The 15,928-nt window shown below is 34.3% G+C and overlaps 1 protein-coding gene across 7 annotated transcripts in view; it reads left to right on the forward strand.

Moving 5' to 3' along the window:
- The window catches only part of LOC111143441 (MIER1 transcriptional regulator), a 62,288-nt gene extending 47,203 nt beyond the window's left edge, over positions 1–15,085 (forward strand). For 6 of the 7 annotated variants that reach the window (XM_022497184.1, XM_022497185.1, XM_022497186.1 and 3 more), the window contains 5 exons: positions 313–394; positions 1,512–1,606; positions 4,829–4,956; positions 9,504–9,643; positions 12,415–15,085. In XM_022497184.1, the coding sequence (XP_022352892.1) occupies positions 313–394; positions 1,512–1,606; positions 4,829–4,956; positions 9,504–9,643; positions 12,415–12,743 (774 nt within the window). In that variant the 3' untranslated portion in view covers positions 12,744–15,085. The remainder of the gene's footprint in view (positions 1–312; positions 395–1,511; positions 1,607–4,828; positions 4,957–9,503; positions 9,644–12,414) is intronic. The other variant, XM_022497189.1, reaches the window with a different exon arrangement.
- The last annotated feature ends 843 nt before the right edge of the window (positions 15,086–15,928 follow it).

Below are 15,928 nucleotides of genomic sequence, written 5' to 3' on the forward strand. Positions count from 1 at the left end.
ACTGCAAAAAAGCCAAAAAGACAGGTTTTGTGATTTTTATAGAACAGTTTATTTTCATTTTTAAATTTCTGAGGTACTGTAGCTGCCAAGTTAGAGTATTTGCTTATCCTGCTTTCTAAATATTTAGAAGCGTCAATTATCAAGATTGAATTTGTTTTTCTTTAGTGCTCTGTTGCATACCTAGAATTATTTGTCTTCCAGAAATGATGAAAAGGAATACTGGATTCAGGAAGAGCTTTTACTTTTTTAAGAAATTGTAGCCTTGAACTTTTCATAGTCTGGGTCACATACTGAAGGCATTTATTTTTCTAGGCATTATATGAATTGGTTAAATGCAATTTTGACACGGAAGAAGCATTGAGAAGATTAAGATTTAATGTAAAAGCAGCTAGAGGTAAGTGTAAATACATTTTTGTTTTCATGATTTAGCAGAAATTTAATAAGTTTAAGATCTTTAGTCTGTGTAGGTATATCCTAAGTTTAATAATACTGATCTTTCTGAAATCAGTAAATATTTGCTGAATAATAAATAACTTGTTGTAACTTGTTAAGTAACTTGTATATAACAAGCATTATGGGAAATGGATTAAGACTGTTCGTTCTTTTTGTGAAAATATGGCAATTAAAATACATGATGCCTTTTAATTTCAAGGCATTTTTATTAAATATTTTCTTATTTGATCTTGTTAATAATAGCCCTGTGAACTATGGAATGTGACGGTTATAACTTTGCTTTCAAAATGATGAGACTGAGGTCTCTAAACTGAAGTACCTTTGCTAAGGCAAACATAATTTATAAACAATGAAGCCATAACTAAAATCCAATTTTTTGTTTTTGTACTCTAAATTGGTTCCCACCCTGCTTCACTAAGAACACTGTATGACATTACATAGCAAACAAGATACTTACTCATTCAGCAAAAATTGGAGGACCTGCTAAGTTCTGAGGACATAATTGTGAACAAAGTCCTGCCCTCATGATGCTTAGAGCCTAGGTAGGGGGAGCTGAAAAATAGTTATGAGTTCTTTCAAGGAAAATTAGAGGGTATAATTAAAATTTATTGCAGTAGGACTTAACCTGATTTGGGGCAAGAGGCTGTTAGGGAAAGTTTATAGAACAAAGTGATATTTTTGCTAGGATGTAAACAAATTAGCTAGGTGAAAAGGGGGTGGTGAGGCAGAAAATGATTCTAGACTAAGGGAACAACATCACAAAAATCTAAAGTGAGAAAGAACATAGGGAATTTAAGGAATTGAAAGGTGGCTCATATAGTTAGATCATAAAGGAGAAAGGTGGTCCAAGTTAAGGTTGAAGAATTAGCGACCAAATCATCCAAAATTTTATTAAATACAGGATTTTTGTCACTTCATCTTTTGCAGCCATCAGTAATAGAGTTCAGGAGTGAAATATTTACCTTATTGTTATTAGAAACTTATATTTTTATTTATAACTGTATATGCACTATTTAGGGGAAAATCGCTTATAACAGTTTTCTCCCTCATTTTGTCAGAGGAATTATCTGTTTGGACAGAAGAAGAGTGTAGAAATTTTGAACAAGGGCTAAAGGCCTACGGAAAGGATTTTCATTTGATTCAGGCCAATAAAGTAAGTAATGATAATGTTCTCTCTTTTATAAAAAGTTATTTAGTTAATACAGATCATCTTATATTTTTATTACCTTCAAATGTTTTAACATATTTTTAGGGAATTATAAACATGCTTATATTTTCTGGGATCTGTTTAGCAAGTGACTTTTCAGTGCATGATACTAGCCTTTAAGACTTGCACTGATAAATGGGCGCCTGGGTAGCTCAGTCGTTAAGTGTCTGCCTTCAGCTCAGGTCATGATCCCAGGGTCCCAGGATTGAGCCTCGCATTGGGCTCCCTGCTTAGCAGGGAGTCTCCTTCCTCTTCCACTCACCCTGCTTGTGTTCCCTCTCTCGCTGTCTCTCTCTCTGTCAAATAAATAAAAATTTTTAAAAATCTTTAAAAAAAGAAAAAGAATTGCCCTGTTATGTTAATCAACTTCTGGGTGGAATCTTTGTATACAGTGTAATTACTTAAAGTTTTTTTCCACAAACTTGTGACAGATTTTTTAAAGGACTGGTCTTTAATCTTGAAACTTCAAAAACGTTTTTAATGTGACACTATTTACAATTAAAATATCTTTTACATTTATTTAAGTGCTGAGTGTCTAAAATCAGATACTTTAATTTGGCTTTAAAATTTAATTTTCCAGAAGACTATCTCAATAAATCAGCTTTATTATACATTATAAATTTATAATTTGACAATTTTACTTAACATGATTCATTTATCATTCTGTATTAATAATACCAATTATACAGTGTTGGTGTATACCCAAAAGAACTTCATAATTACTTGCAGATTTATTTTTAGGTTTAATTCTCTTAAACTAAAATCAGGTGAGATTTTTAGTAGGAACTGTACAGTTATATAGAATAGAAAGATATGTTGTTTCTGTGGGAAAGTAGAATGTGCAAAATTAAAATCTCAGAGCTTAAATGGAGGAAATTAAGTAATTTCTTGGTTTATATAAATGCCACATTTTTAGCAAAAAGAAATGACAAGGAGTGTGGCTTTACATGTTTCCTTAAAGAGAGCATCTAAGTTTTGAGTGATGGCTTGTCTAGGATGGTGTTGACTGAGTTCTAAGTAGTCTGTCACCACATTATTCTTTGTATACATCTTGATGTGATGGGTGTTCACTTAATTTGTTTCAGCACATTTAAGAGTATTTTATGTTCTATAAATAGTTGATTGTAAATCCTGTGAGTTAATTTTTCTTACTTTTATTGTGCATTAACTAGTTTATTTTATTTGAGAGAGAGAGAGTAGGCATGGCAGAGCAGAGAGAGAGAGAGAGAATCTTAAGCAGGCCCCACACCCAGTGCAGAGCTTGGTATGGGGCTCGATCCCATGACCCAGAGATCATCTGAGCTTAAATCAAGAGTCGGATGGTCAACCGACTGAACCACCCAGGTGCCCCTAGCTAATTTATTCTTGATTATCTTGTTGCATCAGACATAATGACTAATAAGAAATTTTGAGTCTTAGTATTGGTATCAAAAATGTATCCTACCTCTTAGTGTTGTGTCCAAATCATCTGATTACTTCAAGCATAGGGAATATTCTGTGAAAGGGGTGCATTATACTGATGACTAGACACGTAGGTTTCTGATTGTAAAAAAACAAAAAAAGGTATTGTTTCATAGTTGAATGGAGCAACATTTTGGGATAAGAGTTTTCTAGCATTCCTAGATTTCCTAGATTCCTAGATTAATATAGTGTTTGGATTCAAACACTATATTAACCAAACCATGATGGATTATCTATGGAGGGGACTCTGAAACTGATAAGCTGGTATGATAGCTAGCAGCAGCAAGAACCTCCCCCACACCCCCAGAAATCCCTTTTTTTTAGGGAGTAAAAACTTAATAGGTAACTTAAAACGACTAGCCAAAACAGTCTTTTTACGTAATATTGAAACTAATAAAAAATATTTCTTTATAAATATTTGGGATGGTGATATTTCAGTCATGTAGAAGTCAACTACCTATCTATACCAATATACTAGTTACACTGAACAGAAAGAGGATAGTTACTCTTTAGGGAGAATGGTCCAGTGAAAACATTGAGACTTTGTTGTTATACCTGGAATTGAAGTTTGAATCTTAATCATGAGTTCTAGGCTTACTTTATTGAAGATTTTTCATAATATTGTCAACATTGTATGTCCCCAAAATATCTTTCCAATTTTTGCTTTCAGTAAAGTACAATTGACTTCACTTATGTCTATATAGAAAGAAGATTCTAAAGGAGGAGAAAAAGCTTGAGAAGATTATTTAAAAAAGAAAAAAAGCCTTGATAGCTTTCAGTCTTAAAGCAACATGGGCCAAATTTGTAAAGTGCAAGCATAAGGGAAGAAAGAAAAATGTATGTCAAGTAGTGAAATGAGGATGTCATCAAATTGACTTGAGGTGTAGTCAGTCTCACAGGACACCTATTTCGGGATTAGAAATTTATGGCTTAGAGCAATATGGTCTTGCATCCCAACACTCACAGAGATGGCTTTTTTTTCCTTTTAAATTCCCAGTATTTTTTATACACACACACACACACACACGCACACACACACGCAAACCCACCCACCACCACCACCACCACCACCACCACCACAGCTATCCAAGCTAAGTAGGAAAAAGAGGCAAGTTGTCCACATCATTTGCCAGTCCCATTGGTGCTGAACGTTTATGGAAGGGGAATCATTCATTCACACAAATATAGCACGGTTACTGGAGTAACTTAGTAAACAATGAATTAGAATTGGCATTATTACAGTACTTTCCAACTCATTATGGAATATTCTCAGCCTTTCTAGAAAATAAAATAACTGAGTCTGGATCTCCGGTGGGACTACTAAGAGAATCTTTTAAATGGAATTTTAAATGTAGACTCCCTAGGTACTCTGTGAGTAAAAGTATTTGCACACTGTTTATAATATTAATTTTAGCTTAAATGCCACTTCCAGATATTTTCAATAGAGAAGTGTTTATGATAAATTAATATGATAGTTTTTTAAAAAGCATAATACTAAATATCTGAAGATTTGTTGCCAGTGTATTATTTCTCTCAATGGGAGTTTGGAAAGTGTGGTTTTTAAGAAAGCTGCTGTAGTGTTAATATTTTATATAATGTATTATATATTACTTAAGGTACATACAGATTTGTTTTCAGACCCAGATATTTTTCATGAAATACTGCTTTAAGGAGGAGATGATTCTTAAAAACAACTGTTTCTTACAGGTTCGAACAAGGTCAGTTGGTGAATGTGTAGCATTCTATTATATGTGGAAAAAATCTGAACGTTACGATTTCTTTGCTCAGCAAACACGATTTGGAAAAAAGAAATATAATCTTCATCCTGGTGTAACGTGAGTGTATTTTTTCTGTTGAGTCCTATATTTTTTGCTCTTGAATTTTTTCTTGAGAAAATTGTAATATTTAGAATCTTTTTCAGTATGATAAAAGTTTACATTTGTTTAAATTTATCCATTTATAGACATATTTTCATAGGAATTTAGTTTTCAGTATTTTATGAAAGATTATGAACTACAATTAATACTGCTTGAGACAATAAATGTGTAAGAGTATGTTTTCAGGAATTAAAATGGATCATAACAGCTGGTAAAGCATGTTTTTGTTAATTTCTGTTCCATTAGTATAAACACATAGTTTTAATCTAATAATACTATGAGCACAGTGAGAATAGGAAAGAGACTCTATTCATAAGCTATATGGCTATCTGCCTAATAAAGGCCCTTTAAAAAGGAATGGAAATTAGTGTCTTTCCTTGTCCAGTCTACTTTTGATCCCAGGAACCAAACTAAGATTTGGATATGGATGGTATAAAAGGGAAAATATAGAGAGAGAATTCATCAGGTCAAATTTCATTTTCTTTTTTATTACAAAGTTTTTTGTTTTTTGTTACAAAGTTTTTTGTTTTTTGTTACAAAGTTTTTTAAAGAGGAAAGAACTTGTCCATGGTGACTTCCCTTTTCCCTGATTTCTTGAAAACTTCCTTTAACAGAAATATTTAATAATTAGTCCTGCAACTTCAGCTTACTCCTAGTGAAATAGGGAGTGTGGGTTATTATATGTAGGCTTCATACAAAATGCTTTGTATGCCTGTACCAGTCGTCATGCACCAAAATCTCTTAGCCTCATTCAGTCTAGCTTTGGAAAAATAAACTGTCCCTGCTGCCACTAATAATTTGTTACTTAAGTTCATCAAGTATTGAATGAACCCTTCGTCTCTCATTGAGGTGCTCTAAAATGCTGATGAATTGCTAAGGTGGAATTAAACTTTACCATTCTATCCTTGATTATTTCCTGCTGTTTACAGAATAAAAATAATGCTGAGTTGTGACTTCATTTGGTCAGTGTGTACCAGTAAAATTCTTAGGATTGGCCAAATAACTGCCTTTGAAAGATGTGCTTATATGCATATTTGATTGTGCTTTGCAAACTCCTAGGCTAGACTGTTTGCTGGTCATGTTCATTTACAGGTGTCTCTTCTGGTCACTTCCCTGAAGGATCAAACACTCTAAAATAAAATCCAAAGCAAATTTATTTAAAAGAGAATAAATGGGTATGATTGCCCCAGAAATCATTGGATACTGGGCTCTGTGCCTCATCTTCCATTATTCAAAGCTCATGATGGCTAGAGTTGAATTTCATACATAGCATTCCAAATTTGATCTAATTGCTTAATGTTATAAATTTAGAGTTAATTTTTCTCATGATGATTTATTGGTTACATTGAGGTATAATGATGTGGAACTAGATGCAGCTATCTGGTCTTCAGAGTTTATCTTAAAATAGTCAGTTTTCAGGCTATTCTATAGGGAAAAGCAATAGTAACATCTTTCATTTTTTTCACCCATTTCAGAAATAATGTTCACACACGAACTACAGGCAATCTGACGTCACCAGCAATAAGAACATAAGAATTGCCATGCTGGGTCAGACCCATGGTTCATCCAGTTTTCTCTTTCAGAAAGCATCACCAAGGGAAGTGTTGTGGGCTGGCTTAGTTGGTCCTCTGTGCTGTCAAGCTCAACAGGTTAGGTAGGGATGTGCTGCCAACACTTGAGTTTCTCTAATAATCTCTCCATAGCTTCCGGAAACTTTTTGAAGATCCTTGTATCTGTAACCTTGATTCCTCTTAAGGTTAAGTATTCAGTAGGTGGAGTAGCTGCAGCTAAAAGTAATCCCATGTCATCTCTTTTCTCATGCTTCAAGATTTTACAGTGATCCCCTGGTATAATGGTATGAAGTGAACAAATAGGGCTTTCTTCCCCCAGGCGAGAATACTGTGGTTTTGTAGGCTTAAGTGTTTTGTTTTGTTTTTTAATTGATGGAACTAATGTTTTACTCCAATTTATCCCTTTTAGCTGTGCTACATATTCCATAAGAAGCTGTGACTGGACTATACGTTACTGCCCAAATAGGGAGAAATTAAGGTTTTCTATAAACATGAAGATTCTTTTCAGTTTGCTTCCAGGACCTCCTTCTGTTAAGAGTTGCGCTTCTAGTGCACAAAACATTAAGTTATTATAAGACAGAAATACGAGTTTTTTCATCTTTTTTTAGTCAAAATCCATAGTTTAGAGCACATTATACTGTAAGTTATTTGTTCATTTTTCTGTTACATTTTTACCTTCCATTTGTTCACCAGAATGACGCACATTAGCCATTTTTATGCCTTACAAACAACCTTTGCAGAGATCTTCCTGCAGATTTTCTTTTAGTCACCACCAGGAAGAACTGGTAGCCATATGCAAATTAGAGACTTTACTGTAGAAGCCTTGCAAATAATTTTTTTTTTTTTTAACTAAAAGTTAACCCATCATAATTCTGGTTATTTGAATGCTACTCCAGCCTCCTGGATGGCCCACCTGACTCTTCTCCTTCCTTAAGCATTGTGGATGCCATTAATCTTTAAGAAATAATAATTCTTTCACAATATCATTGCCATATCTAGTCAATTTTAGCTTCTTTGCTTGGCTTTTCACATCCTCCATTATCCATCCCAACCATACCAAATTTATTTCCAGCACTTCCTCATCATGTATCATATGTTCTTACTAGTCTTAGCTTCTGAAATCCCTTTGTGTTCATACTCATTTGTGTTTCTGTGTGGTTCAAATTTTTTACATAATTGTTCTAGAATTACGATGCATGGCATAAAGCTGAAGGGGGGTACTAAAATACCATCAGATTTAATTCTATCTATTTATAGGCGTGAAAATAAGGCCTAGAATGGTAAATTGATTAGCTCATGGTTATATACATTTCTTTGATATGTGTTTTGACTCAGACTGTTGAAAGCTTCAAGTCCCTATATTCATTATATCCCTGTATCCCAGGGGACAGTGTGATCATGTAGTTTGATATTACAGCTACAGTTAATAGTCTGTTGTAGACTATTGCCACAGACTATCAGTAAAATCCTAAACCTTTCCATTGTTTACTTTTTTTTTTTTAAGATTTTTATTTGTTTATTTGACAGACTGAGATCACAAGTAGGCAGAAAGGCAGGCAGAGAGATAGGAGGAAGCAGGCTCCCTGCTGAGCCGAGAGCCAGACTCGGGCTCGATCCCAGGACCCCTGGGACTATGACCTGAGCCGAAGCAGAGGCTTTAACCCACTGAGCCACCCAGACGCCCCTTCATTGTTTACTTCTTACAAGCATTTTTACTCACCTGCTCAGAAATTCTAAGGATTTGTCTTAATATTTCTGTTAAAATTATTGAGGGAATTTTAAAATAATGGCTTTACGGGTGGCTGTTGTGGGTTTTTTGTTTGGTTTTTTTGTTTGGTTTTGGGTTTTTTTGTTTTTTTAATGTCTACTCTGTGCCATGCACAACTTAGGCACAGGTGGTACAGTGGTGAACAAAAAGACTAAAATTCCTGCCTTTGGGGGATGAGTCCAGCACTGGTATCAGCAGATTTTCCCTATAAAGAGCTAGAGTAAATATTTTAGGCTTTGTGAGCCTTCAGCCTCTCTTGCAGCCACCCAGCTTTGCTGTTGTGCAAAAGCAGTCATAGATACTATGTAAATGAGTGGATGTGGCTCTGTCCCATCAAAATACTATTCACAAAACCAGTGGCCAGCCCATAAGCCACAGTTCACTGACCTTTATTCTAATGACTTTGTAGCACTTCATAGTTTACAAAAACACTTCCCTGCACACATCTTGTGCAACAACTGTGTGTCATAGATACATACATAATGTTCCAGGTAAAGATACTAGGAAACCTCAGAGATAAGTATTTTAGCCCAGATCTTCTAAACAAAACCCAAAGTCACTTAATACAGCTGTCCTCCCATACCATATAGTTCAGGAGTAACTTAGTAACTTAAGGAAGTGAGTTCCCCTCTAATGGTAGGTTGGCAGACTAAGCCAGCAGATAAGCTGAGGAATTTAATAGCCTCTTTTAGCTCAGATCTAGCAGAAAGGTAATACAGAAGTTACGCAAGAAAGTTCAGGGAAGTGATTCATTTGTAGGCCCTAATTTGTCTTTCAGGTATTGCTATAGCCATCACATAATCTTTAGGAGCTTTAAAATTTCAATCTGTGTTTGTGCAGAAATTCTTCTCTACTCCTGATTGGCACCATCCCTCTCTTCACTTACAAATCCTCTGATTTTAATTGGGCCACTCTGAGCACTTACCTATAGTTTTAAAGGTTTTAAACCTTCATATAGGTGTCTAAAATTTGCTAGTTTAAAGTCCTTATGCGTTTTTCCATTTAAATGTTCAGATGCTGGTGAGGTAGATGAGGCACTGGACTAAATGTAAGTGAAAATTAGGACATATTTGTTAATAAAGCCTTCTAAATTTAACCTCAATTTTAATTTTCAGCTTTTTTTAATATAAGAAAGTAATTATTTTATTATTTCACTTAATTTTAAGGGATTACATGGATCGTCTTCTAGATGAAAGTGAAAGTGCTGCATCTAGTCGAGCACCGTCCCCTCCCCCAACTGCCTCAAATAGTAGTAACAGCCAGTCTGAGAAAGAAGATGGCACTATCAGCAATAGTAATCAGAATGGTAAGCAACCAGAAAAGTACTTTCATTTGTTCATGATGAAGGGCACTTTTAGTAGCCCAGGTAATTTAGTTTTGGTTTGTATTAAACTTTCCAGTGCAGGTGTTATAAAAATAGTAATTGTAAATATCCACAGAACAAGCATACAAATACCAACACACATATATACTAACACAGAATATAAATTGTAAAGAACTCCTGTTGATATCACTAAAAACTAAGTTTAATAAAAATAAACCGTCAATAGTGACCATTTCTTTTAAGGAATTTATTCTTTTTGTGTAGCATCAATTTTCTTAATAAGTTGGGAATGCTTGGATAGGATATTCTTGTTAACTCTTAGACCAAAATACCAGCCATTTAGCCATTTCACATCAGGATTACACAGGTATTTATTAAACACATTGAAAGCTGTAACACTTTATCTGGAAAATAAGCATTTGGTGCAAAGAAGATAACAAGGGCACAGTTTTGAATAGTTTTCTCTCTGATAGCATAATAACCTTGAAGGATGAGAAAAGATAAAGCAGGTGTCAGGTTCTGCATTAATACTGTACAGAAACATTTCTACTTTTATCTCAGTGAGAAAAAAGCATATGAATTCTATTATGTTTGAGGTTCAGTTAATGTCGTTTAAAATATGCAGTGGACCAAAGATCATTGTGGTGATAAGGAAAACCTGTCAGAATTATTTTGATTTCTGCTTTAATTAAAATGGTCTTCCTAAGTAAGACAGTTGCCAAGCCGAGACTAATAAAGGAGAAAACCAGTGAATTAGAGATAAGCTCTGCACCTGCATTCAGATATAACCATCTTATGGGAAGGCCAGTGGAGAGCTAAGCTCCCTGACAGAAACTAGAAGAACAACACTGAACGATTATCCCTTATTCTGACCTTTGGTCTCACACTGGCACTGCTGGAGTGAATATACTTTGTTCATTTGATGACCCCTCTCTATTCCCTCACTACAAGCCAAACAAACAAAAAAAAGGGCTCAGCAGCCATTTCTTGGTTCTAAACAGGTTCAAGGGCATGTGGTCTAAGGCTATCCTGAGGTAGAATAAGAAGCTAAGGGTCTGCCCTTAAGACTAGGGCAAGAAGCTCAGGGAGACATATAATTGATACTACTTTATCAAATTCTTTTTTTTTTAAGGTTTTATTTATTTATTTGACAGATCACACGTAGGCAGAGAGAGAGGAAGGGAAGCAGGCTCCCAGCTGAGCAGAGAGCCCGATGGAGGGCTCGATCCCAGGACTCTGGGATCATGACCTGAGCCAAAGGCAGAGGCTTTAACCCACTGAGCCACCCAGGCGCCCCTTTGTTTTCTTTTTTAACCATTTGATGAGAATATGCAGTTAACCTAAGGAGGTATTTGTAAGTTAGTTATATTCAGTAGCCCAGAAGCCATTCACCTAGGTACCCATAATCAAGATTCCCACGTTTTTCAAGGAAAGGAGGGAATTCTCCAGTGCAATTTTATTTGTTTCATAAGGGGCTTAGTGTCTTGAGATCTTATTTTTTTTTACCTGCTCACAATTGTCACATAGCTCTTTGGGCTTACTATAGCGGTATAATTTCTTCTGCATCCTGGTGCATAATCCCCGTTATGCATTTATGATTTGAGTGCACTTTTGAGTTGGGGCCATAGAATATTTTCTTTGACCAAAATGTAACATTTGAGGCTCATCTTTTATACTGAATATATTTTTCAGATAATTAAAACTTAACTATCTCAGTGGCACATTTTACATTTACATTAAGTATCCAAAATGGCTAGTTCATTTTGCAGTCAACTCTAAGTGCCTTTTTTACTGTAACTTCTAGCAAATAATTACTCTCTTTTTTCAACCTGTTACTGAGGAATTTATGTTTGCTTTTATGACTTTAAAATGTATGTTTGGACAAAGCAAGTGTTAATTTTTGAACATTGTGACAGATTACTTAAATCCATTTAGGTAAATGTATGATTTTTACCCTTAAAGCACAATACCTTTATTCTTACATTAAGAATAAAAGTCATGGGACCCCTGGAGATAAAAATACATTACATGTTTATTAAAAAAAAATAAATTAAAAAAAAAAAAGTCATGGGGGCACCTGGGTGGCTCAGTGGGTTAAAGCCTCTGCCTTTGGCTCAGGTCATGGTCTCAGGGTCCTGGGATCGAGCCCCGCATCGGGCTCTCTGCTCAGCGGGGAGCCTGCTTCCTCCTTTCTCCCTGTCTGCCTCTCTGACTACTTGTAATCTCTATCAAATAAATAAATAAAATCTTAAAAAAAAAAGAATAAAAGTCATGTTATTTTATATGGCAGTAGAAAACTCAAGCTTCCTAAAGAATGTCGATTTTTTTTTTTTTTTACATAGTTTTAGAAAGGTATTACCATTTTGCTAATTTGTGCATATTTTTGCTTTAATTTAGCTTATTTAGACTACTGGACCCAGTGCTTGTTTGTTGTTACATAACACTAGCATGCTTCTAATGTATGGCAGATTCTGTTCTTAATTCTTTACATTTATTAACTTTTAATAACAAACCTGTAAGGTAAGTCTTTTATTACCCTCACTGTATATGTGGTGAAACTGAGATACAAAGAATGTAAGTAACTTTTGCCCAAGTGACACACTCAGTAAATAGAGCCAGAGTTCAGACCATATATACATAGATTTGACACCTCTCATCCTTGATGTAAAGGTGTTTTACAATAGCTGTTTTAGAATAGTGTAAAAGTTAGCTTTTTAATACTAGCAGTTTCACTTACGTTTCTTCCAATGTAGGGGTGTCATCTAATGGACCAGGTGAAATGTTGAACAAAGAAGAAATCAAAGTTGAAGGGTTACATGTTAATGGACCAACAGGTGGAAATAAGAGACCACTTCATGCAGATATGGATACTAATGGTTATGAAACAGATAACCGTACCACTGACCCAAAACTTGCCCATATGACTGCAAGAAATGAAAATGATTTTGATGAAAAAAGTGAGAGACCTGCCAAAAGGCGAAGGGTAAACAGCAATGGAAAAGAAAGTCCAGGTTCTTCTGAATTTTTCCAAGAAGCAATGTCACATGGAAAATTTGAAGAACTTGAAAACACAGATGACTAAATTTTAGACTTGTTTTACCTTCTTTGAAGTAAAATCTGGTGTGACTAAAATTTTCAGGGTTGATGGGTTACCTTAAAAAGTTGATTTCCTTGAAGCAGTTGGTTAAAATTTTGAAAATTTGAATTGAGTTCTAACTCTAGTAAATAAGATTTCGTAATTCTGCCCTTTGTAGACTTTTTACTTTAAAAGTGTAAAGACCCTCTTAAGGATATAACAAATAGTATAGTCAATTTGAATGAACTGCGGAAATATCTGTACCTTCTCATTTGATGTATTAATCTTAAAAGCTCACTACAGGTATTTTTTGCTTAGTTTGTTGGCAGAGAAGAAAAAGACCACATTCAAATTTAACACCAGTTTTTCTGTGTTTCTTGAAATGTCTTTATCTTTTATAAGAGAAATTTTTCTCTCCATACAAATTGAGTGTCATTATTAAGGAAACCCTTATGAATCCTGAAAGTTATGCTAGCATGATTTTTTTATATATAGAAGTTTAAAAATAAACCAAGTCAGGTTTGTATATGTAAAATTGTTGACATCAATGATGTCTTTCCATATTCTTATCTGGGCTTAAGAAATACATTCTGTATTTTTCCAGATTCTTTGTAGCCTTTGAAAGATTTTTACAGTACATATGTCTTGACTGAGCTGTCCTTTCTTAATACAAAAGCTTGTATAATTTTCTTAACTTGTACAGTTGGTAAACTTTTATGAGAGGAATTGATATTCTGAGTCTGTCAGCTTTCATTTTATTTTGCTAAGGTTTTTCTAATGAATTTTTAAGTGTTTGTGTAGTAACTAAGTCATGTTTCTTATACAGGTGGTAAAATCGCATTCATAAAGGATTGTGAAAATTTGTTTTTTCAAATTTCTACTTAGGGACAAATAGTTTGAGAATTTTGAAATTAAGCATGATACCTAGATTACATAGTTTGTTTTGCGTTTGCTTTAATTTTCAGAATTATTTTTGAAGCAAGACAAAAGTTTAATGTTGGCTTAAGTGCTTCAATATATCATGCTGACCAGAATCCTGTTCGGTTATTTTTATATGCATTATAAAATTTCCCATTTTTGCATTAACTAAACAGGGGGAAAGGTCAAGCAATATTTAGATGTTGGCACACACAAGGAGTTGGCAGATAATATTGATTTTATGAGGAAAAAGTGATGAAGTGAGTGTATTTCCAAGATGAAAATCAGATGTACCATTGCTCTGTATGATTACAAACAGGATCATCCATTTGCATAGCCTTGCAAGAGTGCCATTTTATTTTTAGTGCAAAATTCTTGTTAAAAATGTAGTTTTATACAGCTGATAGACCAACCTATATCCAGACTTTTATAAAAGATTATTAACTATTCTTGTTTTTTCACACAGGCATACCCCAAATGCTTCTACTGACTCATTTTTAGCCATCAGTTCAAGAGCCAATGCCTTTTAAAAATAAATCTTCTGTGGTCTTATTTTTAATGGCTCAGCTGTTTCATGCAATTGAGTAAAGGTTTGCACTGAGAAGTTACGGTTTAGGCCTTACCCCATGAAGTATTACTATTAACATATGTTCAGACTGCTTCCTTCCACCAATGTGAACAACTCTTTTCCCCAAACAGTGTTAAAATGCCACTTTACAACACTTGACTTCATTTAATGCACATTCACTGTTACATACATATCTAGATAAATCAAAGTTTTGGGTGGAAGTGTTGAGAAGCGTGCATTTTTTGTTGGTTTTGTTTTGTTTTACCTACAAAATTAATTTATCCAGAATGGCAGCTTTAGCAGATGGTCACAATCCATTTTCTAAATCAGTTTTTATTACACAAATCCAAAGTATCCTGGCTCCTAGCTCTTTGTCAGAGATGGTCTATAGAAGTGTTTCAAATGAAGAGTGATGTTGTACTTTTAAGTTGCAATACTAAAGACGCTATCTTCCCCTTTTTTAAAAAGATGCATTTTGTTTGCAGGTTTGTGAAGTTCTTGGAAACTAATACCACAGGAACATTTTTAGTACATTCTCAGGCATGTTTGCAAAATATGGCACATGTATACGTCTTAGGAAGTTTTACTTTTCTTAATCTTATCTTTTTAAAGTATGCCTAATGAAAGACATTCCACTATTAGAATACATAATGCTCAGCTTTTTGTGAAGAAATATTTAATTGTATTTTGTGTTTATACAGGTATTTCACACAGTACTTTGTTCTTCATAATGCAGCCACTATAACTTGATAAGTCATTGCACTACTTTAAAATTTTTAGTAATATCATGAATTTAATTTGCTTGAAGATTTAGTACCTTTCATAACTCTTGAACTCTTAACAAACTGCATTGGGAAAAAAAGCCTTTGTTAATAGTTGGTTTCCCCCACCCCATGCCCATCCTCAGCAAAGCACTATCATTTTCATCTGAAATGGTATTCTGTTTCATAATGTGTTTTCAAATAGAGTTCAGAATCTGCAACTCAGTTCAACACAAGTCTGTTGAGCTTTAAGATGTATTTGAATATTTAAATAGGCATTTAAAATTATGAATTAGATGTTTTTAAGTTTATGCATAGTAATTTTGCACTGTAAAATAATTCCCTTTTCCCATTCCCTGTCTGCCATTCTGAATATGCTTATTAAAATATTTTTTTAAACATACTTGTCTACATAATACCGTGTGAATGATTTTCATTAGATTGATTCACTAGGTTTTAGTTACAGATTTTAAGTTTGTATAATACATACTGTTCACAATGCAGATATGCATAATTTCTGTTCCTTCTCCTAGATATATCCCATGAACTAGTGTTTGAGTGGCTTCTGGTCCCTTTCACTTCATCTTGGGTGATGTATTTTTGTTTCCTCCAGAGAGATCTTTTGGTCTGTGGACCTCTATTCACCCAATTTTCTTTCTCTAAACTATGTAATTACAAATTTTCCCTATCTTTTGTAGTGTAGTTCATATATAATATTTTGTAAAACACTATTGTCACAATACTTACTTTTCTCTAAATGAAAAATTAAGAGTGGGCATTTTCTAAGTGAGGGTTGGTGAATTTCCATAGAGGAGGTGTATGCTGATGATCCTGGAGGCGTGTGACTGACTGACTGGCTCTGTATCACTGCCAAGTGCCAAAACACAAATAAGCTTCCCATACCTAATTCGTAGTCATGAAAATTGACATGGTGGAAAATCATA

This window comes from Enhydra lutris, unplaced genomic scaffold (assembly GCF_002288905.1).
Source record: "Enhydra lutris kenyoni isolate GAN:26980312 unplaced genomic scaffold, ASM228890v2 scaffoldscaffold9, whole genome shotgun sequence".
In the NCBI taxonomy this organism is placed as follows: Eukaryota; Metazoa; Chordata; class Mammalia; order Carnivora; family Mustelidae; genus Enhydra; species Enhydra lutris.